The 27,555-nt window shown below is 42.4% G+C and overlaps 1 protein-coding gene, 1 long non-coding RNA gene and 2 other non-coding genes across 6 annotated transcripts in view; 3 read left to right on the top strand and 1 right to left on the bottom strand.

The window, feature by feature from the left end:
- Positions 1–3,636, bottom strand: part of LOC133075854 (uncharacterized) — a 40,860-nt gene extending 37,224 nt beyond the window's left edge. Inside the window, exon 1 of one of the 2 annotated variants that reach the window (XR_009697414.1) lies at positions 3,467–3,636. This is a non-coding gene — a long non-coding RNA (uncharacterized LOC133075854). The remainder of the gene's footprint in view (positions 1–3,466) is intronic. The other variant, XR_009697413.1, reaches the window with a different exon arrangement.
- Positions 3,637–6,894: 3,258 nt separating this feature from the next.
- Positions 6,895–6,999, top strand: LOC133076058 (U6 spliceosomal RNA). Its single transcript, XR_009697473.1, has one exon. It is a non-coding gene; the product is annotated as a U6 spliceosomal RNA (small nuclear RNA).
- A 1,444-nt stretch (positions 7,000–8,443) lies between these two features.
- On the top strand, positions 8,444–24,030 carry NARS1 (asparaginyl-tRNA synthetase 1). 2 transcript variants are annotated; one of them, XM_061169936.1, is made up of 15 exons: positions 8,444–8,649; positions 9,708–9,787; positions 11,990–12,055; positions 12,156–12,248; positions 12,334–12,423; positions 13,391–13,469; positions 14,319–14,389; positions 15,809–15,895; positions 17,286–17,507; positions 17,614–17,813; positions 18,243–18,378; positions 18,986–19,099; positions 21,173–21,304; positions 21,614–21,745; positions 22,551–24,030. In XM_061169936.1, the coding sequence occupies exons 1-15, from the start codon at positions 8,607–8,609 to the stop codon at positions 22,680–22,682; spliced, it is 1,677 nt and encodes a 558-aa protein (XP_061025919.1). In that variant the 5' UTR covers positions 8,444–8,606; the 3' UTR covers positions 22,683–24,030. The 2 variants fall into 2 exon arrangements, with proteins under 2 accessions (XP_061025919.1, XP_061025918.1); XM_061169935.1 differs by having other exon boundaries at positions 8,446–8,649; positions 9,705–9,787.
- TRNAW-CCA (transfer RNA tryptophan (anticodon CCA)) lies at positions 16,249–16,321 on the top strand. The gene has a single exon. It is a non-coding gene; the product is annotated as a tRNA-Trp (tRNA).
- Positions 24,031–27,555: the final 3,525 nt, after the last annotated feature.

Here is a 27,555-nt window from a genome sequence, read left to right on the forward strand (position 1 = left end):
TACTGTAAGACTCAAAATGTTTTATTTTTTGTTTGTTTTTTATGTATTATTTCTGCAAAAAGTATTATAAACCTATTACAGTACAGTACTATTAATATATAGCCGATTGTGTTAGTTGTGTACCTAGGCTAACTTTGTTGGACTTACGAACAAACTGGACTTATGAACACGCTCTCGGAACGGAACTCGTTGGTATGTAGGGGACTTACTGTATGTGTACCTCAAAAGAAGCTGTTTTAAAGAAAGAAAAAAAAAGCAAAGAAGTGGGGAGTGAGACTTTTAAAAATGAAATATTTTTTCAAGTTTCAACATTTTTTAAGAGTTTTGAACCATATGAATATATATTATCTACTCCAAAAATTAAATAACAATAAATAGAAAAGACATTTAAGCCAAAAAAGGGTAGTTTGAGTTGATATTTTTCCTGCTTGAGTTACAAATCCTCTCAAAGGACTTCCCCAGCCCACAAATTCCTCACTAGACCAGCAACCCTCAGCTGTTTACTCTGCTCCCCTGGGTGACTGGGAATCCAAAGACATGGTGGCTTCCTGTTCACGGTTACAGACTGAGAGCTGTGCTCTGTCAGGCCATGTATATGTACATACGTTTTCTTTGACCTCAGCAGAATCTGACTAACATCTTAAGGTCATGTCAAATATGGGGTAGCACCAATAAAATTTGAGAGAACGTTCCAGATTCAAAGACCAGTATAGATTTGCTTCTGTGCCACCCAGTATCAGCTAAGATGAGCTCAGCAGTAAGATGCATAGGAAGAAATAACTCATAGTTTTTAAATTACCAGAAATTTGGCCTCGAGAATTCCCTGGCGGTCCAGTGGTTAGGACTGCACACTCTCACTGCCAAGGGCCCGGGTTTCAATCCCTGGTTGGGGAACTAAGATCCCACAAGCCGAGCAGCACAGCAAAAAGAAAACAAAACAGAAATTTGGCCTCAAAACTCCCCCGTTTTTTTTTTTTTTTGGCTGCGCGGCTTGCAGGATCTTAGTCCCCTGACCAGGGATGGAACCCGTGTTCCCTGCAGTGGAAGCGCAAAGTCCTAACCATTGGACCCCCAGGGAACTCCCTGGCCTCAAAACTTGAATCAAATTATAATGCAGCTGTTTACAATAAACATAAGAGGAAGGGAAATTCTAACATGGAGAGAAATCCAAACCTCCCAACCAACTATGGTGGTTAAAAACCCAGGGTGCTCCTGCCAAATTCAGGATATGTTACTCACTCCAGATAACCTGCCTATGATCTCCAGTTGGAGAGATGATCAATGTTCCTTTGGCCCCTGAAGCTGTTCAACAACAGCAATCATTCTCGAGGTGCTGTCACAAGCCATGGAATGTTTCTGTTTCTTTCCACCAAGGGATTAAAGATATTGGATCTGGATTGTGAAGCCAACGAGGGACGGTTCCATTGTCTAGCATTTCTCATCAGGAATCAATTCTCCCAAGTGATAAGAATCAACCTTTAGATTAGAGGTCAATTTGCCAAATGGGAGTCATCTTGCAGGTTCGTTACAAAATGGATGCTGAGCCATGCTGCATAATGAGTAAGCCAGTCTATGGAAATCCTACAGGAGGCTTCTGGTTACCATTCACTTCGGAATGCTCACCTACCTTCAGCTTCCTCATTTAAATTTTGTGTGACTGACATAAAAGTGCATGCTTATTGAAGAGTTTAATAGAGGTAACACTAAGGACTATTTCTAGAAGTACAGTTACGGTTCAAGTCTTTGGAAAATTTGCATCAGAATTTCACCATTGTAAACATCTTGAGTAAATGTGGACCAGAAGAGCTCTTTACAGTTTACTGGGTTTATCCAAGACTGGGATATTTCTTAGGATTTTGTGGCTTTGGGTGAAAATACCTTCACTTTGATCTGCTCCAACAGCAAACAACAACAAAAAACCCCATAAACCAAGGTATCATTAGCTGGGCCTCTAGAAGCCTCAACTCCTGCTAAACTGATACCATGATTGCTCTTCAAAATCACCTGGAGGAGGTCTCCCTCATTGCTTTCAGAGAACACAATTCACTCTGCTTTGAAAGCTTCCCCAGCTCCTTTTCCATTTAACTCTGCCTTCACCTTCCTTTAAGGCTACCCCAAACCCCACACTGTACCCAGGACAATTCAAAGAAACTACCCCTGGCTACTGTGAATTGTGCTTTCAGAAAGCAACAACCAGCCAGAGCACACGCAACCCGGTGAGTGTGAAACGGAAGTCAGGGAAGGTCGCCAGCTGGAGAATGAAATGATGGGATTTATGTTTCCAAGTATTGGCCCTGGTTGAAGTGTAGAAATTAGAATGCAGAACTAAGGAGGATCCAGAACACAGGAGGGATGATACCACAGCTGAGCCCTGAACACCTTGGTTGGGGCGGGGGAGGTGTGTCAGGGGCACCCACTCGGCAGAAAATCCAAATACAACCTTATAATCAACCATCTGCAGATTCAACTAACCTCACGTGTGTAGTACTGCAGTTATCTATTTATTGAAAAAAATCCACCTATCAGTTCAAACTCGTGTTGTTCAAGGGTCAACTGTACTTACATGGTACTAGAAGGTAAGGACGGATGTTGAGGCTGAAAAGTTTGAGTTTTGAGGAAAGACCTTCAGAAAGCTCCTATTTAATGGCTTGAAGCAAGAGACGGGTCATTTCCTGCGAAGTGGGGCAGTGGAAAGGATCTCCAGGGTCTGAGATACTTTGAATTCACTGGGGGTGAAGGAGGGCGGGGCGGGGCAGGGGATGGGGCGGGCCCACCAGCAGCCCTCAGCAGCTTGAAGGCTTGAAAGTGTGATTATGCAGAATCGTGGAACAAAAGAACCATGATTAACTATCGATATCATTTGTGCCCTAATTCCGAAGGCTCACTAGATGCCAAGCAAACACTAGGCATTTCTGTATAACTTGACCTCATACCAACCTCACAAAGGCAACCTTTCCAGAGGATTATTAGCATTTTACAGTCGAAAATCCTGTGGCTCAGAGAGGTTAAGAAACCCGACCAGGGTCACCGAGGCAGAACGTAAGAGCCCTGTGTCCTAGGGTATCTGGCTTCAGAGCCCCATTATTCACCCTCCTTAAAGGACAGCAGGACTTTAAAATAATTTCACTTTTTTTTTTAAGGGATAAATTATAGATAAAGCTAGCAGTTGACGAAGCCTGAGAATCACTGAAATAAATTAACAAGCAAACCTAAGTGTTTACATTTAACTCTACAAGTTATGTTTTCAGTTCCTTAAATTAATAGTTTCACCGTAATGACAACCCACTCTTTTTGTCTGCAATTTCAAACCGGTTTTAAATATTACTGAGTTTTGTTTTTTTTTTTTTTTTTGATTGCTTGACCAATTCGCTAATTAAGCAAACACTAGGCCTCTCCTCCCAGCACCCAACCCCCCCACCCCCGTTCCCGGCCCCGGGATGGGGAAAGGTGCCCGAGAGGCGCTTACAGTGATTTCTGCCTCTTCTCTCTCCGAAACTGTTCTGAGGAGCAAATAACTGAGTGCCTGAGAAAGCTCTAAAGACGCCTGTGAGTTTGCTCGGAGATGAAACGCTAAAAGCGGCACTCTAGGTCCGGCCTGCCCACCACACCTGAGAGATGCGCGCGCAGCCGGAAAAGCAGGACCAGGTGCGCACACGCGGAAGTGCCCGGAGACAACATGGCGCCGGCGCCAGCGCGGGCCGTAAGTGCAAGTCGGCGGCCAGCTACGGTGGCCCTCGGGGGCCATTAAAGTGTTAGGACCGCGACTCCCTTGTGGTTCCTGGTGGAGCGAAGGGACGTCCGCCAAGAGACTAGAACAACCCTGACTGGGCGTGGGGCCGAAACATCGAGGACCGCTAGATGAGGGTGCCCCCAGCAGGCCACAGTCAGATGAGGAGAGAAGAGCAATGCCATTCACTGAATGCATTCATTTATTCATGCACTCATGAGCACCGACAAACTTCAGTTTGTTCTTGGAAGTGACCCCTTCCGCGATGCTGTAAGGGAAGTTCTGCTTCCGGAGGGAGGCTGGACTAAACGAGATTGTCCCCCCAACAGAATGATACCAATCACTTACTGAGAGCAAGGCTCTGTGCTAAGTGCCCTGGAAGGATGCCAGGATGGCCTCTTACCTACAATCTGGTGGTGACATATACGGGCCACCTACCAGACACAGAGCAGAGTCAAGTTCAATGCTGGCTGTGGGTAGATGAGGAGAGAACCGCCCTGGGAAAGAGGAGGTGCGACCCGACCACTTTGTTTTTATTACTGGGGGTAGAGGCTGAGGGTAGTGGGCAGAGGGGCTGGCCTGCAGTAGCCCTGGAGCTGTGTTCCCTTCTCCCACTTCCATTTCCTGTGGTCCTCACTGGTGTTAGGAGAGGTTGTCCTTCCCTTGGGCAAAGAACAGTAAAGATTTCTGCCTACTGGCCTCAGTGTGGGTCACAGACATTTCAACTCCTTCACAGAAATGAAAATACCTGGAGAATTGTTTGAAACCAACAAACATACAAAAAAATAATAATATGCATTCCACTATGGGGGAGATTGCACCCAACATTGTCTATGACACCTCGCAGGGTGTCGTAACTGCCTCCCAGTAGGCTATTCAGCTCTCTTTTAAGCCAGATGCTTCTGGGTAATGGGGCATGTATCAGTCTACTATTGCCACAATAAAGCTGTGTAACAAAATGCTCCAAAACTCAGAGGCAAAACAACAATCATTTATTCTCACTCATGCATCTAGAAGTCAAGCTGGTCTGGGCTGGGTTCCGATGGGCTTGGCTCCAAGCTGCAGACTGGGTCCAGGTCACATTTCTATCACCTTCCTTAGACCAGTGGGCCAGTTAGGGTTCACTCTTCTCATGATGATGGTAGGAGCAAGAAAACAAACTCAACTGTACAAGTACAGTTTAAACCTTTGCTTGCATCACATCTGCCCACCTCCCATGGTCAGAGAAAATCCACATGGCCAAGCCCAACATGAATGAAGCAGGAAAGTACATTTCTCTCACAGAGGAAAGGGAAGCATGTGTGAATATTTTAAGCAATAATCTAATTTGATGCAAAGCACATGATTACACAGTGAACTCCACAGTTATGAGCCCACTGTCACACTTCCTTCATTGCAAATGTGTTCCCTGGTTAGAGAAGATGCTATGTACTGTGGAGATGGACATAGCATTCTCTAAGTCCGCAGATGCCAGCGCCGCAGGCAGAGAGGGTACAGCCGCATGTGGATGACTCTACAGTTGACAGGCATATTGCTGCCTCCTCCAGGAGTTGAATGTAACCCACCAGCCACCAGCTGGCCACCTGGTCCCCCCAAAGATTAGTGTCCTATCAGGTCCTCAAAGTTGGCTTCTGCTATTGTCAGGCTGGGTCCTCTGCAGCGGTAGTCAGGCAGCCAGATCAGCCTTGATGAAAGGCAGTCCATGCCGTTGAACCCATGCATAGCCTCCATCCTGTTACTACAGCGACTTTGTATATGGTTTCTTTGAACAAGCACTGGGGGACTTGGGCTGGGGGTGGGTGGATGGGAAAGGCCAACATCCACAGTTTACAAAGACCTCCTCTATACTGAATGCCTTCTCCTGGGTATTTACACAGGGCAAGATATCTTCACATTCTGGGCCCATGCAGAAAAATTCATCCACATACTTTCCCACCAGACTGCCATACCTAATCTCTAATCTTGTTCTTTCCAAGTCTCTGATCAACTGGTCAACCCTTTAGCCGGTGTCCATCAGTCCCTCAGGCCATCTCTATTCATGTAAGAAGTGGAAAACCAGTCATCCACTCAGAGTTCTAGCATGAGATGATTTCCCTTCGCCACTGTCTTTTCAGAGCTGCACCCAAGTGAGGCTGTAATACAATAGCTGCTCACGTCTGGCTCATGCCAGCATATTATGCAGGTGTCACGGACTGGACATGGGGAAATCCCCTGAGTCTGTACGTGTGGGTTGAGGAGCGGTCGAAGCAGGTGTTATGGGAATCTGTCATTTTCAGGCCCAGTCCTGTAGACCCACTTTCCTCTTTACAATGGAATGTTTCTGTGTTCATCCAATTTTATGGATCAGATGAAACTAAATTCATGAAGGGTAGTTCAGATGACAGTCTGTTAGTGCCACCTGACAGGTCCTGTGGCCTTCAGTTGAAGGTGCAGCCAGCCTGCAATGAGGGAGCTAGGGGAATATGTACCCCTACCTCACTCCATCCTTGCCAGTGCTCCCCATTGGCTGCATCTGACCAGAAGCCAGAGAGCCCATTGATGTGTCCACATAAGCCAGCCTCTGGGGGCTCAGAGCAGGATGAAGGGGAGAAATTCATTGGTTGGGCTGTGGTGTCAGCCTCTAGTATGGCCCCCAGTGACCTCCACCCCCTGGAATTCACCCCCCCGTGTAGTCCTCTCCCATATTATACTAGGGTTGGTCTGTGTGACCAGTAACATATAGTGGAAATGATGAAATGTCATTCATTGGTTAGGTTATGAAAAGGCACTACAGCTCGGGGTTTAGTTGTTGTGGCAGATAGCTTCCTAAGATGGCCCCATGATCCCTGACGCCTGGTATTCGTGCCCTGGTGTAAAACCCTTTCTTTGAGTGTAGGCTGGACCAAGTGACTCAAATCTAACGAACAGAATATGGCAAAAGTGATGGGATACAAAGGACCGTGGCTTCCATCTTGCCTGCATGCTCTCCTTCCTGCTCGCTTGCTCTGATGAAGCAAGCGGCCCACCGGAGAGACCCACGTGGCAAGGAGCTGAGGGAGACCTCTGGCCAAGAGCCAGCGAAGAACTGAGGCCCTCAGTCCAACAGCCTGTGAGGAACTGAATCCTGCCGACGCCCACAGGAGTGTGTGGGAAAGCATCACCCAGGTGAGATTTACAAATCTTAGACTGTGCTCACTTCGGCAGCACATATACTAAAATTGGAAGGATACAGAAATTAGCATGGCCCCCATGCAAAGATGGCACACAAAATGTGTGAAGCATTCCGTATTTTTGAGTAATCTTACATACAACTTTCAAAACAAACTGCTAAAAAAAAATCTTAAATTAGCCCCAGCTAACACCTCGATTGCAGTCTTTTGAGAGACCCAGAGCCTGAGGTCCCACCTAGGCCTTGCCCAGATTCCTGGTCCACAGGCAATGTGAGAAAACGACTGTTGCTTGGAGTTTGGGGGTAATTTATTATACAACATAGGCAACCAATACAGTCTCTCTCTCTCTCTCTCTCTCTCAATCTCTCTCTCTCATATCACTTGCTTCTGTGGGAAGTCAGCTGCCCCGTCATTGGCAGCCCTCTGGGGAGCCCACCTAACGTGAAACCACAGCCTTCTGCCAAGAGCCATGAGTGCGCCTGGCAGCAGATCCTCACCTAGTCAAGGCATCAGGTGACTGCAGCCCCTGCCCACAGCTTGATTCTGGAGAGACCCTGTGTCAGAACCCCTGGCTCGGCTGCTCCCGAATGCCTGACCCTCAGAAACTATGTGAGGTAATGAAATTTGCCTTGCAGCAATAGATAACTAACACATGAGCAAAGAGAAACCATTCAGCAAAGAGGGAAAGGGGAAAGTCCATGAAACTGGGGGAAATATTCTTAAAGAAAAGTATCTGGTTCATATTTTTGATAGACTCTGAACCTATGCACAGAGTTATTTTTAGGGTTTCTTTCATAACAAGAGTATGTTTTCCTTTGATTCAGGGACACACTCTGGTATTCCACTAAGCTGAGAATGATGATGTTACCTACCCTTTACTTAGTACCTATGACTGCTGGGCAGTGAACTTAATCAACCTTCACAAATAGGGAAATTGAAGCTCAGACGGGTTAGCTCATTTATCCCACGGCACACAGCAAAAGGCAGAACCAGAATTCCAACCAGCTTTGAAGCCCTAGTTCTTTTCACAACGTTATCACGGCCTCCGTAATAGTGATCCTTCTAACTTAAAATAAAAACACACGCTATAGTCCGAGTGACAAATACAGAAATACATTCATTCGTTCATTGAAGTTAGAAAGTTAAAACATCTTCATATTTCAAAGCAGGCAGTGAATGGGAGACAAGACTACCCTTAGCTCTGTCCCTGACCCCTACCTCCACCCCCAGCTTGTGGCTGGAGCTCAATGTATTTGATGACGACATTCATTCCACAAGCACTGCACCATCTGGAGATGTGGAACGCAATCCAGGATCCGGTTTCCGGAAGGGCCCTACCGTGCCCACAACGGGAGGTGGGGGTGGCGCGGAACTGGAAGATTCAGCGGGAAAGTTGGGGAAACGGAGGCCGGGGGGATTGGGACTGCAGCCCCACCCGGATGTCGGGGGGCCAAGGAGTCCCCGCTTGTGCCCCCGGGAGCCTCCAGCTCATGGGGAGGGAGCGAGGGGAGCGGGGCGGAGCCACACCCGGAAGTTGCTTAGGCCCGGACCAAAGATGGCGGCTGCGGCGCCGCTCGCCCACGCTCCGTAACCTCCTGTAACCAATGGAGCCGCGACGCTCGGGTGACTTACTGCGACGACTTCTGCACGACATTATCTGATGCAACCTCCGAATTGAGGAAGCCGCCGGTGCACTTTGCGGGTGATAAGGCGGCGGCGTGTTGGAGGTGATGTCCTTGGAGGTGACCAGGGCGACCGCGGGGATGGTGCTAGGTGAGTGAGGCTCGGGGACCCCGGGGTGTGTAAGTGGCGCGGCGCGGCGCTCCTGCTTGGGGCAGCAGCCTTGTTCCGGCCGAATACAGCTCTTACTTACCCTGGTGCCTGGCGCAGACTGGGCGCCCCGCCGCTGTTTATGTGAATGGTGGGAGGGAGGAGGGGCCAGGACCCACCCTGGGTCCGCGCTCGCGGAGCAGGCCCGGCTCCCCCCGAGCCCTGGGTGCCGCGGCTGGGGTGGCGGCCGCTGCCGGCCCGGCCCCACTGCGAGAAATCCCGTGATTCAGCTGAGACGTAGGCAGAGCGAGGCATGGCCAGACCTCAGGGCAGCCCCCAAATATGTGACTCTTCCAAGTGACCGGCAGGAAAGGACTTAAGAATGCGAATTCTTTTTCACATATTGTCGCTTATATTGAGATTTCCTGGGAGACCATCTGGTGCAGTAGGTAAAGGAAGAGATTTAGGAGACCTGGGTTGATGTCTCTGCTCGCTTACTCTTTGTGAGGCCTTTTTCAGTTTGTTTAACCTCAGAGCTTTGGTTTCCTTTAAAGACCAGAGAAAACTGGTATTTATTTGATTTCTGTGCTCTAGCACCAGCATATCCGATTTATATATTTCATCCTCAGTACTTCAAGATGGGTATTGTTTTCCTCATTTTATAGGCTCAGAAACAAGCCCAGAAAGGTTAAGTGAATTCTCCAGGGTCACTCGGGCTTTTAAGGTACAACATCCAAGCTTCCAGTTTGGTCTGGCCAACTGCTAAGCCATTGCTTTGTTGTTGGGGATTCGAGTAGATAGAAGCAGTACCACAAATGAAAATGATCAAAGTTCCTTTTGAAAAACTAAATTTAACTAATCCCTTTTTATGGGATGGATGTCCTTGGATAGGGGAGTGGGAAAATAATTATGATATAATTTCTTTTGGACCTTGATAATTTTTACCAATCAGATGCTTGTTCTGTTTACAAAGATAAAGAATGGATAAAGTAGCTGCAGTATGAGGTGACTGATAATTATTGGCCAAGTGAGTAACTTATTCTCTTTTTGTGAAACAGCAGAGCTGTATGTCTCAGACCGAGAGGGAAGTGATGCTACTGGTGATGGAACCAAGGAGAAACCTTTTAAAACAGGCCTTAAGGTAGTACCTCTTTCTCATTAGGAAAACAACTTTGCATTTATTAATGACTCACGTCAGTTATTATGTGACTTGTCAGGAGTTTTATTTAAAGCACTAGGTTTGAAGAGAACTTTCTGAAAAGGGCAAGTAAGGGGTGTATACAGATATGTAGCTTTAAGGGTATTAGATGATCTACATCTAAACTTTTTTGAACTTTTTTTTTTTTTTTTTTGGCTGCGCCTCGGGGTTTGTGGGATCTTTAGTTCTCCGACCAGGGATTGAACCTGGGCCCTTGTCAGCGAAAGGGCCGAGTCCTAACCACTGGACCGTCAGGGAATTCCCCTTGAACATTTTTAATAGGTATCTTCTTTTCTTCCTTACCATACGGCATCGCATCTCGGAATTTGTCTCTCCAATGAGTCAGTTGGCCAGTTTTTTAATTCTTGTAGAAATAAAAATATTCTTCCCTTAGTCATACTGAGTTTATGCTCACATTTCTTCCAAACTGACTCCTAAGAGTTCTCTCGGTGAATTTATCCCTCGAATCCAGATGTGATCTTGAGCCTTGAGACTCAAAGACCTGATTTATATCAGTACCAAGAACGGAGCAGACACTCAGGAACTCATGAATCTGGAGCCTAAAGCCAGGATGCTAATTTAACAATATGTTATTATTTCTCAGGGTGTAGAATCCTCCAATGAGTTTAGCATATTCTCTTTAAGCAGACTTACATGGAGAGCCAAATACAGTTCAGATGGGTTCTTCGAGAGCTTCGACTCAGGATTGAGTAGGTACCTGATGGCATCGGGTTACGATGTGGGCCAAGAAGACATCCCTCTGCAAGTAGCCATGGGCTTGCCTGTAGACTGGAATGGCTACAGCTGCTACATAAGGAAGTTGATTAAAGCCCTCTCCCAGGACAGCACCAGGAAGAGCACTGCCCTGGCACTTTTTTCTGTGTATCTGTGTCTGGCCAATCCCCCTTCTTGTGAGCTTTGTTACAGTATTCATTTAGGTTATTATCAAGTGTTCCTGTCCTGGGACCATTCTTTCCTCTTTTAGCTCATACTCTGGTTATGTTTTGGTGTGTCAACCATGGGTCTTAATTTTTTAACTCTTAGAGGGAAATCTTTCTCATTTTGGATTGTTGGGGTGATTCCTGTGGCTCCCCAGAACTGACAGTAGTGTTTAGATGAATGTTTGCAAAATGTCGCTGTTAGCAGAAGTGTGCCATTCTGATCTGGAGAATCACAGTTTGACTCTTTCAGTATCAGCGATTAACAAAGGAGGGATCAGTACAGACTGTCAGGTCGTAAATGAATTCTTAGTGATTTACAAACATCCTTACAAAGTCGTAATTGTTAAAAGGAGGAACTGAACTCTCCTGGATGTTTCCAAAAGATCCAGGTTCCCTCCTCCTCTGTAGCAATAATTGAGTTGAGACTAGTGTTAAATCAAGGTGAAAAGTATTTTTCAGGTTTGGAAACTAGATCTTAAGAAAAGGTCAGTTTTCATAAGCTTCAGATCTTACAGTAATTCATTGCATTTCTTGGTTGGTGATAACTTAGGAGAAAATTTGAAGGAATATTTGAAGCAGTTAATAAAACACTTATCTTTTACATACTTTCAACTATCTATTTTTTTTAAAAAAGAATACAAACTTTAAAATATTAAATGATAATATTGATGTCTGATACATCCCAGTATTGGTGAAAAGAGGTACATACATTCTACACACAGGAATTTTTCCAATTAAATGAAACTTAGCCTTCTGTGTACCTAACCATGATGCTGTTGAGAGAGTTTCAGAAATGACTCCCCTGGTTTCTTCGTGAGGATTAACCGTCTGGATGTGCCCTGCAGTTGGCCTTTGCCGTCAGCTGTCTCTTCTGTTGTTGTCGGCGTACCTCCTGTCGGTCCCCATGGCCACTTAAAATCTGTGGCTTCTAGTCTACTAGTATGGGAAACTATATACTGTGTAACCGAACTTGCTAGAATTGTTTGGGAAAGGACGTTCTACCGTAAGCAAAGTGTTCTTTGAATGTTCCGCCATTCCTTCTGTCGACATTGACCTTTGGCTGGTGGGGTCTTTATGCTTTCTTCTGGGCTCTCGATTATGTTCTAGGTGATCAAAGTTACCTCATAATTCAGGTGTTATTTTGATTTTAAACATTGTACAGTGTTAAAGAAATGTCCTTTTTCTTTCTCCCTCCCTCCCCAAGGCTTTGATGACAGTTGGAAAAGAACCCTTTCCTACCATTTACGTAGATTCACAAAAAGAAAACGAGGTAGGGTGAACCCAAAGCTTTACAGAATTAGACTTTGTGAAGAAACTTTCATTAGAATACAGCGGTCTTGAAAACATTAAATATCTGTTTATCCCTCCAGAGGTGGGATGTTATTTCTAAATCACAGATGAAGAACATTAGAAAACTGTGGCACAGGGAACAGATGAAGAGTGAATCCCGGGAAAAGAAAGAGGTGAGCAGTAGATTTGCTCTGTGAACATTTTTCAAGTTGGGACACCAGAAGCCATGTTAACAAATTGTCTGGTTATTAAAACTAGGCAGAAGACAATTTACGAAGAGAGAAGAACCTGGAAGAAGCAAAGAAGATTACCATTAAAAACGACCCAAGTCTTCCAGAGCCAAATTGCGTAAGTGTGATGTGTATCGTTTCAAATATTGTGGCCTCATGGGGTCAAACTATTATTTCTGTGTCTGAGGGGCATGCCACACGCTTTGTTCCTTTGCACTGTTTGTCTCTTCTTTTCTTTCAAAAGGGAGAGAGCGCAATAATGTTTGAGAGTTATGAGGCTGGTCCTTGCGGGGCTCATTTTTTGATAAAATTTAGTAATTGCATGTTGAACGAATTCTGTCCTAACTAAAAGCTAAGCAGCCCTGGAATCCAGGCCTGGTGGGCTGTGTGGTCTCAGACAAGTGATTTTACCCTCCCTGGGTGTCATTTCCTCACAGTAAAAGGAAGAGGTTGAAATCCAAGATTTTCATGATTTCTTAAATAAAGAAAAAGTTTTTGTAATTTTTTTTTTTTTTTTGAAATTTGATTATGTCTATATTCTTTCTAGACCAGAATGGTGGTCTGTGAAGTGGACATGGTTAGAATTCGAATGGTTCTTACTGCTGCTGGATTGTCATTTTTTTTCTTGCTTCCTTGGTGATGAAGCTGTTTTCTTGGCCACACCCACCAACCCCTTTCTCCCTTCCCCTCTCTCCTCCATCCCTCAGAGGAAAAGCCAGCCTTGGTAGCTTCCACCACCCAGAGTGGTGGGAGGGATGGTGAGGTCAGGGAGAGGGCTCTGCGTGGACTAGCCTTGTTGCTATCGTGAATTCATTGATTTTATATAACAATATCTGAAGTTCTGGTTGTTTCACTGAGTTTTGCACTAAGAGAAAGAAGACTTGGATTTTTTTTTTTTTTTTTTTTTTTAACCCCTCCAGTGTGGTGAAATTTTTTGGCTCTGACCTGTAGTAGAGTGACTGTCAGCAGTTTTACACCATTTGTGAATTTTTAACACTTTTCTGCCATCTATCTAATATTCATGACAAAGTTGGTATGTGATAAGTGACACGCTGGGTGAAATGTTTTTTATTTCGACTTGACAGGTGAAGATTCGTGAATTAGAAGGATATAGAGGCCAAAGAGTAAAGGTATTTGGCTGGGTCCACAGGCTGCGTAGGCAAGGTAACTGACATAGCTGTCTTTTTCTCTCTTTAATTTTCAATATCCCTGCTCTTAGATGATGAAGAACATTAAAAAACATTTATTTGGGGGTATTTTTGTTTGAGAATGCTAGCTTTTTAAAGGAAATACTAATTTGTATCCTAAATTGCTTCTTATTTAATATGACTATTGAAAGTTTAAAAATTCTTTAAATGGTACTTAACTGTAAGCAGTCACAGTGATCCAGGTATCCAGGAAATATTTGTCTAATTGAATCGAATTCTTTAATGAAAAGCAGGGGGTATATTACCGGAAGTGCAGAGCCAAATCTGAAACTTACTGATGGCAGTGATGTTGATTTTTATAATTAGTATATTTGTACTTGGTCGTGATGTTTTGCTTTCTCTTTCTGCTTTTGTTATTTTATTACATGTCTTTTATTGTAAGTGGTTGTCAAATCCTTCGTAAAAAGAAAGGGGGGCATAAAAAACCAAGAGTGCTTCTGCGCAGCAGTATATATCACCCCCCGCTGAATGCGCTTTGCTAGGTATTGCAGGGGAGTCAATGGTGAATAAGACTTAATCCCTCGACTCACATGCTTACTGTCTTGCTTTCCCATGATCGTGTGGGTCAGGATGCTCACATAGGGTTTAAAAGTATGAAGGGTTTGAAAAATGAAGAAGGCAAAATACTTGCCAGATACTGAGTAGTGATATTACTGGTGAACCCTTCAGAAGAATGGGGCCATGTGGGAGGTTTGAACTTTCAACATTTAACCGTGGCGGTTCCTTTACATAAGATTAAATTATGAGAAAGTGCTTTCAAGTGCCTCTCAAGCAATCTGGGTAAACTTCTCTTTCTCGTTTTTAGGAAAGAATTTAATGTTTCTGGTATTGCGGGATGGTACAGGTTATCTCCAGTGTGTCTTGTCAGATGATTTGGTAAATATTTTCATATTTACGATGAAAAGTCAGTTTTTTTCAATAGGTTACTTTATTGTTAGTTTTGGGAAGCTTAGGGTCTGTACTTATCTTAACTGTTATCGTGGAAAATTTCCGACATCTCAAAAATGGAACAGTAGGAAGAAACCTCACGTGCCCACACGCAGCTTCAGTAACATCTTAGTTGAGCTGCTGTAACTAAGTACCATAAACTGGGTGGCTTGTGAACAACACAAGTTTATTCCTCATGGTTCTAGTGGTTGGAAGTCCACATCAGGGTGCCGGCATGGTCAAGTTCTGGTGAGGGCCCTCTTCTGGGTTGCAGACTACCCACTTCCTGTTGTGTGCTCATCCTCACATAGCAGAGAGCAGAGAAGGGTTTCAACATATGAATTTGCAGCAGATACACGTTAAGTCCATAACGAGTGATGATTAATATTTGGCCAGTTCTGGTTTACTCCCCCCCTCTTTTACCTCCCAGACATCATATTTCATATAAACATACTTGCATATGCATCACCAAGAAGAAATATTTTTAATATAACCACACTACCATTATCACACCCCCCAAAATTAGCACAACTCCTAAATATCCAGCCAGTTTCTCCCAATTGATTCATGATGTCTTTTTTACAGTTGGTTGGTTTGAATGAGGATCCAAACAAGATCTACATGTTGCATTTAGTTGATATGTCTCTGAAATCACTCTTAATCTATAACAGGTCTCCCTTTTCATTCTCTTTTCTCCACCTCACTCCCCCTTGCCATTTATTGGAAAAAGTCTGGTCATTGGTCCTGTGGGACTTCTCACATTCTGGATTTGGTTGATTGCATCATAAGGTGTCATTTAACATGTTCCTCTATCCTTTGTATTTCTTATAAGCTGGAGGTTAGGTCTGGTCAGATACAGCTTCTGCTGCTTCTTCTTCTTCTTCTTCTTCTTGATATAACTACTTCATGGACAAAGCTGTATTCTTCCAATGACATCACATTGTGAAGCACATAATTCTGGTTGTCTTTATGACTAGTGGGTTCAGATGTTGATGGCCTGATCCCTCCTTTATAAAGTTTTCCATCACTTTTCTCCTAATGATTTTAGCAAGTATAGATTATCATAGTCTAAGTGAACTCTGTGTATTATTTTAATAGTCTAAATTTTAAAGAAAAAGAGAAACGAACTTTCCAGATATTTTTGAGAGATATGGGCTAGTGTTATTTATGCATGTGTATATATGTAAAATATGTATTTACATATATATGTGTGTATCTGTATATAGATAAATGTTTGATTGATGGCTGTCTTATTTTACTAGTTTTGGACGAGATAACTTGTTTGTAAATAATTCCCTTTGCTTTCTATATGGTAGACTATTTTAATGGAAATGTGAGTAACTGAATTTGAACTTGATCTTCTTATAGTGTCAATGTTACAATGGAGTAGTCTTGTCCACTGAGAGTAGTGTCGCAGTGTATGGAATGCTAAATCTTACCCCAAAGGGCAAGCAGGTGAGTGCATTGAGTTCCTCACTGAGAGAGGAGTTGTGTACTTGTTTGTGTTCCAGTGTCTTTATTTGTATTGATACTTTTGGTATTTGGCATATAAATATACAAATGTGATGCACTTGCTAAATTTAGAATGCCTTTTCCTTTTCCGGTGAGATACATATACTGTACAGCTTGTGCGCTCTTGTAACGATCTCAGGGATTTTCAACCTAAGGAATTCCTGAATAAACTTCGTGGGTGAGAATAATTTGCTGTGTGTATGTAAATAATTTTTCAGCTAAGTGGAAATGAAAATTTAGTCTACCGAAAGTTTTTCAGGAAAGAACAGTGATCTAAATCTGAAACTTTTGGGATTTCCCTGGTGGTCCAGTGGTCAGGACTCCTCGCTTCCAATGCAGGAGGCCCGGGTTCGATCCCTGGTTAAGGAACTAGCTCCCGCATGCTGCAACGAAGACCTGGCACAGCCGAATAAATAAATATTTAATAAATAAAATAAAATAAATCTGAAACTTTTAAAATAGAACTTGAAAGCCTCTTTTTAAAAAACTTAAAGCTAGTTTTGATAGTCAGAGAGTTGTTTGTTCCACAGCCAACAGGCATGTAACCTATACCAGTTAGAGTTACTTGTTGGTAATTATTGGTCAAGTAACAGTTGTGGTTATATTTGTTTGTTGGGAAAGAAAACAAACAAACGTGACATATCAACCACCAGGGGGAGCCCATAGTGTCCTCCTGATAGACTAGAAATACTGATAAAAGAGAGTCTCCCAGAGTCTATGTAAAGAACCTATGTTAAGAGTGAATATCTGGTTCAAGTTTACTGAATTTTCCTTGAAAGTAATGTGATTGCAAAATGGAATGGTTTTTGTGATATTACTTGCTGTCCAGTGTTTGGTACCAAGATAGCTATATATTTCATACCGTGTGGCTTCTAAAATGTAATGCTTTCAATGGAATTATTAGGGAGAATTTGAATTTTTACCATATATATATGTTCCAAAGAGAAACACCTTTTAGTAAAACCTTTGTATTTAAGGAGTTTTTCAATGTGGGTATTATGTTACTTTTAAATTATTGGGCAAAGGCTAGAAAGATATACCAAAATGTTGACAATAGTTAGTGGTTACTCCAGGTCGTGGGATTATAGTTTATTTTATTTTCTGGTTTGTGCTTTTCTGTTTTTTAAAAATTGTGTATGTGTATTTAGTCTGAAAGAAATATCAAATAAATATAAAATTCAATTATTGGGTCTTCGTTTTTAGAAGGGTAGGCTAATAATGATAAGGTTCTTAGAAATATGAGCTTACTAAAAATTTTTATATAAATTAGAATCTTTCATACTGTAAATTTTCTGTTTCCTTCTCCCTCCCTACACTCTTTTAAAAAATGTAGGCTCCAGGGGGCCATGAGCTGAATTGTGACTTCTGGGAACTGATCGGGTTGGCCCCCGCTGGAGGCGCTGATAACTTAATCAACGAGGAGTCTGACGTTGACGTCCAGCTCAACAACAGACACATGATGATCCGGGGAGAAAACATGTCCAAAATCCTAAAAGCACGTTCTGTGGTCACCAAGTGCTTTAGAGATCACTTCTTCGATAGGGGGTACTACGAAGTAAGTATGCGTTCATCATCCTTTGCAAACAATGCCTTTTGGCATTTTTGAACTTGAACAGTGGTTCTCACAGAAGGCCTTTATTTACTCCTTTCCACCTGAATAGATCAGTCCTCCAACGTTAGTGCAAACACAAGTGGAAGGCGGTGCCACACTCTTCAAGCTGGACTATTTTGGGGAAGAGGCGTATCTGACTCAGTCCTCTCAGCTGTACCTGGAGACCTGCATTCCAGCTCTGGGAGATGTTTTTTGTATCGCACAGTCATACAGGGCAGAACAATCCAGAACACGAAGGCACCTGGCTGAGTACAGAATTGTCATTTTGTTTTTATTTAAAAAAAAATTTTTTTTTTTTAAAGAAAATATGTTTAGAGAAGCAATCTTGATGTAGGTAAATGATGTCTGTGTAAAAACCTCTGATGTATTAATAGGCTATATGAAGGGCAGTTGAATAAATTAATGGAAACTGTCTAAGAAGTTTTGCCTCTTAGGCCATAACTCACTAAGGTCTGTTCTTTCACTTTGTCTTGATCCTTTATGTGTTGAGGAATAAACAAGAAATGACTATTAAGGGGGAAAGGAAGGCTGGTGGGCTAAAACTAATTTGGAGAGTTGGGAGTTGGTTAGCAGGGTGGGAGTTTTCCCTTTCTGGACAGTTTCACAGCATTAAAATCCTTGCTTAAGAGAAACTTTGTGAAAAGAAGAGAGCCTCTGAGCTAGTGTCTTGTTCCTCAGATACACTCATGTGGAAGCAGAGTGCCCTTTCCTGACCTTTGAGGAGCTCCTGAACCGATTGGAGGACTTGGTTTGTGACGTGGTCGACAGAGTCTTGAAATCACCCGCAGCAAGCGTAGTGCATGACCTCAACCCGGTAGGTCTGCCATTGTATGGAGGCACAAAATTAGGATTCTGCTTCGGAAGGCAGTGAAGTCTTTTTTTTTAGATTTTTATGTTTTTTAGGTTTTTTTAATAGATTTTTTTAGGTTTTTATAGATTTAATAGCTTTGTGAGCTTTGAAATAAATGACTAATATATATATATATATAGGTATAATTGATATATATCATTATATTAGTTTTAGGTGTACAGCATAATAATTTTATATTATCTAAAACTATATAGAGTTATTAACTCTAGTTACCATGCTGTACATTACATCTTGTTAATGGGACTTACCTATTTTATAACTGGAAGTTTATACTTTTTGACTCCCTTCACTCATTTCCAGACTAATTTTTTTTTTTTTTTTTTGGCCATGCCACGTGGCTTGCGTGTCTTAGTTCCCGGACCAGGGATGGAACCCAGGCCCTCAGCAGTGAAAGTGTGGAGTCTTAACCATTGGACCGCCAGGGAATTCCCCACATTGTTTTTCAGTCTGAAATAATATTTTATAATAATGATAAATAGTGTTTCTTAAAATGGAAATGTTAGTGTGAGTGGTTTCTTTATATACACTGTATTTTTCCTTTCTACTGTAGAACTTCAAGCCCCCCAAACGGCCTTTCAAACGGATGAACTATTCAGATGCTGTTGTGTGGCTAAAAGAACACAATGTAAAGAAAGAAGATGGAACTTTCTATGAATTTGGAGAGGTATGTATTCCTTTCTAGTCGTTGTTTCAAAGGTAACCTTGTGCTTAAGTGGATTGCTGCTTCCGGTTAATTAATGAGTAATGCAGAAGGCATCTGCTGTTGTCAAATAAATGATAACCGCGGGCCCTTCTTCTTGGGGTTGTCTGAGGATCCATGGCTTAGTAGACGTAGAGTAGACCTTAGAGCAGTGCCTTTTCCATAGTGTTCAGTAAATATTAGCAAGTTTGTAGCCTTCACATCCCATCCTTTATCTCTTTCCTCTTCCATGATCAATCTGTGGCCTTGACTTACAAGCTCTAGCTGTAATTCTCTAGACTGGCAGGATGCTTCAGAAAGTTATAAACTTTGGAATCACATGCAAAGTGTTGGTATGTGTATATATTTGTTTTGGTTTTCTGGAGAAACCGTCTGGCTCCTTCAAAAAGGATTCCTCCCCCCAAAACAGTGAATTATAGCTCCTTCATATGGAGGCAATTCAAAGAAAATCGCCACTGATTAAAATGCGAAACCAAGAGAGGAGGCTTTGTTGGGGAAGGTGGCCCGGTGCCCCAGATACACTGAGCATGTCTGTCTTGCCCAGGACCACCCTCCCAGCATGTTTTGGGGGTATAGATTGTTAACATTATCTAAGCCCTCTTCCCTGTGCATTTAACCACTCTTTACATAGTATTTGCAAATCTGTTTTACAGATGAAATGTGAGTAATAGCTGCTAACTAGAGTTTTCTTTTGTTTTTAGAAAGAATTTACAGAGGACAGTGTACTAGGTCTATGTAAATTACTTTTATTGTATCATGAATTCAGTTGATGATGTATAATAACCAAATTCTATGCTGAAAACCTGAGAACTGTTATCGCCCAGCACTCAGCAAAGTAGTGTGATTGAGTGGAAAGAACACAAGCTTTGGAGTAAGAAGCCCCCCAGGTGGGCTTTGCTCCCACCTCTGTCCTTATTGCTGGTTAACTTAAGGCCAGTGACCCCGCTCTCTGGTTCCCTATCTCTGCCTTGGAGGTAACGTCCACCTTGCAAAGTTATGAGAACTTAATAAGCTAAATGCTTAGCAGGGCCGAGGCGCAGGAAGTCCTCCATGTGTGTCAGCATTTCCTCTCTGTGTCAGTATCATCCCATACACATGAGGGCGCTAGAGTAGAGAAGAGGTCTTCAAACTTTTTGGAATGTGCAGTACGACCCCTTTTCCCCCAGTTCAGTTGTATTCAGGACTCTAGTATGTAAAGCAGTTACAGGCGGAGAGACCAGAGCTCTCCCACTCACCTCCCGTTTCCTTTCTGGACTTTAGACGACTCAAGGCTCCAGGGACGAGAGCTTGAAAACAGCTATGCCAGGTGATGGCTAAGCTCCCTCAGTTTCTTACATTAAACAAATCAATGAGTCTTGTCCAATTCTCTCAATCTGTTTATACTGGGACAAGAGTTTTCAGTTTTAACTTGAATTTATGTGTGGTTTACTGAAGGATGTTTGAGAAGGAAGCAGATTAACTTGATTCATCATCATCTAACCTGTCTTGGCTAACTACTCCAGGTGTGGTTACACTTATAAACTTGACACTGGCTATTTGTCTTATGACTGTGTCTTACTGCCACTGAAGGCATGCAGATTTATTGTAACAGGAAAGAAGCAGAGAGAACAGGAGAGTTTAAAGATTGGTGTTATTAATAACATACTCTGTGTGTAGATCACTGATGTTGTGGAGCATTCACTGATGATCTTATGCCTTGTGGGACCGAGTAGACTGCGTTTGCTTCAGACCTAGATAAAACTGGCCACCGGAAAAAAAAAATTAACCGAGCAGTATCTGGGAGGTTGTTCGTTTTTTGTGCGTGTTTTCGTTCCTCAAGCAATATGGCACAGATATACTGTAGGAGGAGGCAGATCTATTTACAGTTCGTTTTGCAGAAATTGTCCCTAACACCCACGTGATTATGGGTCATGGGTGGGTGTGTATTCTGAACTCTGTTGCATGAATAAGATGAAGGGCTGCTACTGGGTCAAAGAGCTGCTTCCGTCTCGTTGCCTTTCGAGTTGTAAATGTTAATGAAGTCTTGTTTAACCTCAGGATATCCCAGAAGCTCCTGAGAGACTGATGACGGACACCATTAATGAGCCCATCTTGCTGTGTCGATTTCCTGTGGAGATCAAGTCCTTCTACATGCAGCGATGTCCCGAGGATTCCCGCCTTACTGAATCTGTCAGTTTGGGATTCAAATAGTATTAGAGATTTTGCTTTTTAAAGGGGCGGGCACTGCCACTGGAATAAGATACAGCTCACAGCAAATATTTCATTATAAATCTACAATACTTAAAGAAGTGTTTTTTGTCCTCTGATTGGGTTTAACCTATCTTGTTAAATTATAGAATTTGAATAATATCTGAATTTTGCATGATCATTGTGCTCCTTTAGTTGTAGGAGCTTAATTGTGATTTTCATTTAAACTCTAGAGCAAAGCCGTGACTGAGAGCCTACTAGTAACGGCATTCCATTCACTCATTTTGAAAGGTCGACGTGTTGATGCCCAATGTCGGTGAGATTGTGGGCGGCTCGATGCGTATCTGGGATAATGAAGAGATACTGGCAGGTTATAAAAGAGAAGGAATTGACCCCACTCCCTATTACTGGTACACAGATCAGGTAAAAAGAATTTCGTTAATCACTTTAAATTTTCTTCGCTGTAATAGTTCTGTATAAATTGAAATTTTTAAAAGGGAAGTATTCAGGGTGATACTTTGACATTTGAATGAGCTGTATTCAGTTTCATGGTTATAATGATGTGGCATGTGAGTACTGCTAGTTTTGTCTTTGGCCAATAATATGTTAACTTAATTTGAAAACCTGTTAACTCCTGGCCTTGCTTGTAGCTACTGAATTTTTTAAAATGTCATTAGATCCTACCAATATCTAGTCTTTCATTTTCTTCTGATAAACAGAGACATTAACTTAATTTAAAAGTTTGAAATCTCTTCCTTCCAGGGTGGCAAATCCTTGGTTTATTTTTCATACCAAATTATTTTTTCACATGTGGTCCATGAAGGAGTATAGATTAAGGGTTGAATTCTTTTTGTTGTTTTGTTTGTTGTTGTTTTCAATTAATTTTTATTGGAGTATAGTTGCTTTACAATGTTGTATTAGTTTCTGCTGTACAGCAAAGTGAATCAGCTATAAGGGGTTGAATTCTTAACCACAATAAGCTGACTCATTTTACAGTAGAAAATTTTAACTATTTCAGACAAAATTTATTTTTTTAATTTTCTTTTTTGGCCATGCCGTGCAGCTTGCGGGATCTTAGTTCCCCGACCAGGGATTGAACCTGGGGCCATGGCAGTGAACGCACAGAGTCCTAACCACTGGACCGCCAGGGAGACTCTGGACAAAATTTTAAACTGAGCATTTATTCCTCTCTCTCGCTCTCCCTCTCTCTCTCTCTCTTTTTAAACAGAGAAAATATGGCACGTGTCCACATGGAGGCTATGGCCTGGGCTTGGAACGATTCTTAACCTGGATTCTGGATAGATACCACATCCGAGATGTATGCTTGTACCCTCGATTTGTCCAGCGCTGCAAGCCATAACCGATTCCTCCTGGAGATTTAAGGAAAGAACACGGTTCATGGAAGGAACAGGCTGCCTCTTTAAAAAAAAAAAAAAAACAGCCAAAATCTTCCCTTTTTTATTCCACTGGGGTATATCCGTTTCTGTTTTCTCTTTGTTTTTTATTCCTGCTACCACGAAAAGCAGTCCAAATCATTTGAATATCAAGTGACATTGATGGTGTCATTTTAAGAAAAAAAACCGGTTACAGAGTTTTGGGGAAAATATGTGGCATGTAACTCTACAGTCATGAATGTATTTCAGCATTTTATCCAATTTTAGGTTATAATCTTTGTGTCATATATACCACATATATGATTAGTTTTAACTTACAGTCTGAGACATTCCAGTAACTTAATCTTTCTGTCCTTTTAAGTGTAACTGGAATTCTTTAATTTATATCATTTTATTGTATCAGTGAGTTAAAACAAACACTGTGGGGAAAAATTGACAATATGCTGTAAAAATCTGCTAGTATTAGAACAGTATAAAATCAGCAGTAGATACAGGAATGAAATGAATAGTCTTTTGCCTCAGTTGTTAATCTTTTCTAAATCTGATAGCTGCTTATATAATTCTAAAGCATACGAATTGATTTGGAAGAATTTGTAAAAGTGGAATGGCCTTAAACAGTTTGAAGTAAGAGCAAGTTTTTTGTTTTTGTTTTTTGGCACTTCAGTGAACAGCATTCTTCCTAGCATTAGTTCAAACTAAAGAGGCAGGGTGATCTTCACTCTTCCCTGGTAGCTCCTAAGTAATTAAGAATAAATAAGTTCCAGGGCTTCCCTGGTGGCACAGTGGTTGAGTATACGCCTGCCAATGCAGGGGACACAGGTTCGACCCCTGGTCCAGGAAGATCCCACATGCCGCAGAGCAACTAAGCCCATGTACCACAACTACTGAGCCTGCACTCTGGAGCCCGTGAGCCACAACTACTGAAGCCGGCGCGCCTAGAGCCCGTGCTCTGCAACAAGAGAAGCCACCGCAATGAGAAGCCCGCGCACCGCAACAAAGAGTAGCCCCTGCTCACCGCAACGCGCAACAACGAAGACCCAACGCAGCCAAAAATAAATAAATATATAAATTTATTTTTAAAAAGTATATAAATAAGTTCCAAAAGTATTTGCAGCTGGAATCTTCATGACAGCCCTGCATGGCTGTTGGAGTCACCCCACACTGTGTCTTTAGGTCTAATCTGTGCTGATTTATTAACTTGCAGGCTTATTGAATGGCTTCATTTCAGATTTGGTTAATTTTCCCCCAAAATGCATGTCATGTATCCTCAATAAGCTGTATTCCCAGCAGTCAATAAATGGATACACGTAAAAACTCTTTGCTGACTTAATTTTTTTTAAGCTGATTGTCTCTGTTTCACATTAATTAGTTCATGCCTTTTGCATTTTTTAAATCTTTATTTTTCATGATTTGTGTATGTGAAACTAGATATTCCTGAATTTGATAGGTATTAGTAAAAGTACATGGTAATGAAAAGGAATGGTTTTTAAAAATTAGATGTGGGTCCTAGTTACATCATTTTTATAATCCTTTTTGTATTAATTTTGGACACATTAGATTATATCTTATTTTGCAGTTAAGTAAAATGACAGATGGAAATGGGGCATTTGTGCTATATTTGGCCTCTATCTTTAAATGAAAAATACTTGTAAGAATGGGAATGAGCTCTAACTGGATTCAACTAGGCAGTTCATTTGATCAGAATTTAGGTGACGAGGTTAGGCTCAATTAGATTAGATTTTAATTGTACAAATGGGTTAAAAGTTTTAAATACTGAAGGAGAGCTGTGGGATTAGGTGGGGATAACGGAGTCAAGATTGTGGTGATGTCAAACCAAGAACCAGAGCAGCACACCCCATGCACGTGGACTTGCATTCCCTTCACTCTGGTTGTCCCTGTAATCTAAGCGTCACAAGCCCATCCCACATCCCTGCCAAGTGTCCACCTCACAGACACCCGGTTCTGAGTTCCTGCTCTCGTGGGACTCATCTCACGGCTCTCGCCTCCCTGAAACCTCTTCCTGATACGTGATCCTCACGCCAGCAGCCCCCTTCGCCTTTGGTACTTGTGTAGCTGACCTGCTTTGGAGACAGATGGGAGGCTAATACTGTAGCAATTCAAATGACTTAAATACTGCGTCACTGTCCTACAGCCGTTTCCACCCACCCAGCTCCCCACACATGGCTGCCTCTAGCATTTCCTAAAAATTTCTTGTTTAGTGTATAGAGCAACATGATTCTGTCATAAGCAACCTTCCTACGCATTGGGGTCACTTGGGACTATAAAAATACTGGTGCCTGGGCCTCATCCCAGACCAACAGAATCCGAATTTCAGGGCTGGGCCCAGGATGCTTTTTAAAAGCCCGCCCTGGGCTTCCCTGGTGGCGCAGTGGTTGAGAATCTGCCTGCTAATGCAGGGGACACGGGTTCGAGCCCTGGTCTGGGAAGATTACATATGTCGCAGAGCAACTAGGCCCGTGAGCCACAACTACTGAGCCTGCGCGTCTGGAGCCTGTGCCCCGCAACAAGAGAGGCCGCGATAGTGAGAGGCCCGCGCACCGCGATGAAGAGTGGCCCCCGCTTGCCACAACTAGAGAAAGCCCTTGCACGAAACGAAGACCCAACACAGCCAAAAATTAATTAATTAATTAATTAATTAAAAGCCCGCCCAGCTGAGGCTGTGGCAGACTTAGTGTGACTGTCACTGAGTAGCTACCTCCCTCTTCTAAAGGCAACCTTAAGCCTCTCATCATCATGACTGTAGGTCCTCATTCATCTCACATTAATCTCTTTTGAAATTGTTCCCAATCTCAATGTTGAAATGGGAACACTGGGGCAAGGTTGAGACTGTCCAATATTGCCAGTGGCCACAAAAACACTACACCTGTGGGCTCGCTAGCTTTCAAGTCATACTGGGAAGTTCTCAAAATGATGGTAGCGTCCAATAATGGAGTACTGGTTTGTGTCAGCCATGTACTGTCACATGCTTTAATCCCCACAATAACCTCTTGTGATAATTATATAAATTATAAGTTTATACAATATATAAATTATAATTATAGCCCTATAATCCCTATATATGGATAATAGCCCTATTACCCCTGAGGTAATAGTTGAGAAAAGTTAAAAAACATGCCTGAAGATGCACTGTTAAAAGTGACAGAATGAAGTTTGAAACTCCAAAGCTTGAATTCCTTTAAACTTAGAATCCTATTATTTCATTCAGTCCTTCTAAGGAAAAAAGATATTATGACGTACAAATACTGTCATTCATAGTATTTGCTAATTGCTGGTCAATTAAATGATTCAGTTTCTTATGCTGGAAACTTTCCTTCTACCTCATAGATTATTACTAATGTGATGATAAGATGAAGAATATTATCTTTGAAAAGACATTGGTGTACTCTGCAGTTCAAAGATGCTGGTTTCTGGCGTCAAAATTTAATACAGTGTAGCACCCTGGCTCACAGAAATGGTGGTGCTCAAAAGTTTTAACTTATTCCTGAGGCATTTACTTCCATGTCATGAAGAAAAACATGCTTCTATTACTTGATCGATTGTTCGGTTTTAGACGCTCTCTACCGCTCTTCTGCAGAAGATTGCTCTTCTTCCTTTCCCTGCCCCACCATTCATGTGCATGCTTCTCTTCTCCCCCTCTTTCCAGATTAGTTAAATCATTACTGTGGTTGACCATGTTGTATACTACGACTGCTTTTCCTTTTCTGGCCAACTTTTCATTTTGCCCATAATGAACAGTCATCTTATTTTTTTCTTTATCATTAATTCAATCTCCAAAGATGCTCAGACACTTCAGGTGCTCATCAGTTATATCTTCCCATAGAAGCTTCTCTGAGAGAAGCTGGTCTGCTGTAGTGTGAACCAGCCACACTCCAATCCTGAAACATAGTTGTCGTCCTGGGATCTTCTTTCACTGTCATCCCAGGTATCCCCTTCACCTTTCTCCTCTATGGACAGCCTGTTTCCTGTATCCCATGTTTCCCTGTTTCTTGGTTGACTTCCTCCTTTTGGTGGAGCACATCCTCTGGTCATTTCCTGAGAAAGGGTGCATGGAACGTCAATTCACTGCGAACTTGCCTATCTAAAAAATGTTTTTAATCTATCTTCACATTTAAACCATAGTCTCTATATAAAATTGTGGGTTAAAAAGCATTTCTCCCTCAGAATTTTGAAACCCTGGCTTCCAGTGTTACCATTCTAGCTTCCAATGTTGCTATGGAGAATTCCCAAGCATTCTCATACCTGGTCCTTTACATATGACCTGTCTATTCTAGAAGCTTGTCCCCATGTTCTGAAATATGATGATATTCCTTGGGACTGTTCATCCATTCTGTTGGGCAGTTGGTAGGCTCTTTAAATTCAGAAAGTCAGGGCCTTCAGTTGTGAAAACTTGCTTAAACTTTTTTTTAAAGTGTCCCCTCTTTTGTTTGTTTTTCTTTCTTTCTACAACTGCTATTATTCAGATAGTAGACCTCCTTTTATCTTTTTTTTTTTTTTAAATTTCCACCACCACTCCCCTTCCTAGCTCTTTTTTTTTTTTTTTTTTTTAATTAATTTATTTTTGGCTGTGTTGGGTCTTCATTTCTGTGGGAGGGCTTTCTCTGGTTGTGGCAAGTGGGGGGCCACTCTTCATCGTGGTGCGCGGGCCTCTCACTATCGCGGTCTCTCTTGTTGCGGAGCACAGGCTCCAGACGCGCAGGCTCAGTAGTTGTGGCTCATGGGCCCAGTTGCTCCTCGGCATGTGGGATCTTCCCAGACCAGGGCTCGAACCCACATCCCCTGCATTGGCAGGCAGATTCTCAACCACTGCGCCACCAGGGA

The sequence above is a fragment of the Eubalaena glacialis genome, chromosome 15 (assembly GCF_028564815.1).
Source record: "Eubalaena glacialis isolate mEubGla1 chromosome 15, mEubGla1.1.hap2.+ XY, whole genome shotgun sequence".
In the NCBI taxonomy this organism is placed as follows: Eukaryota; Metazoa; Chordata; class Mammalia; order Artiodactyla; family Balaenidae; genus Eubalaena; species Eubalaena glacialis.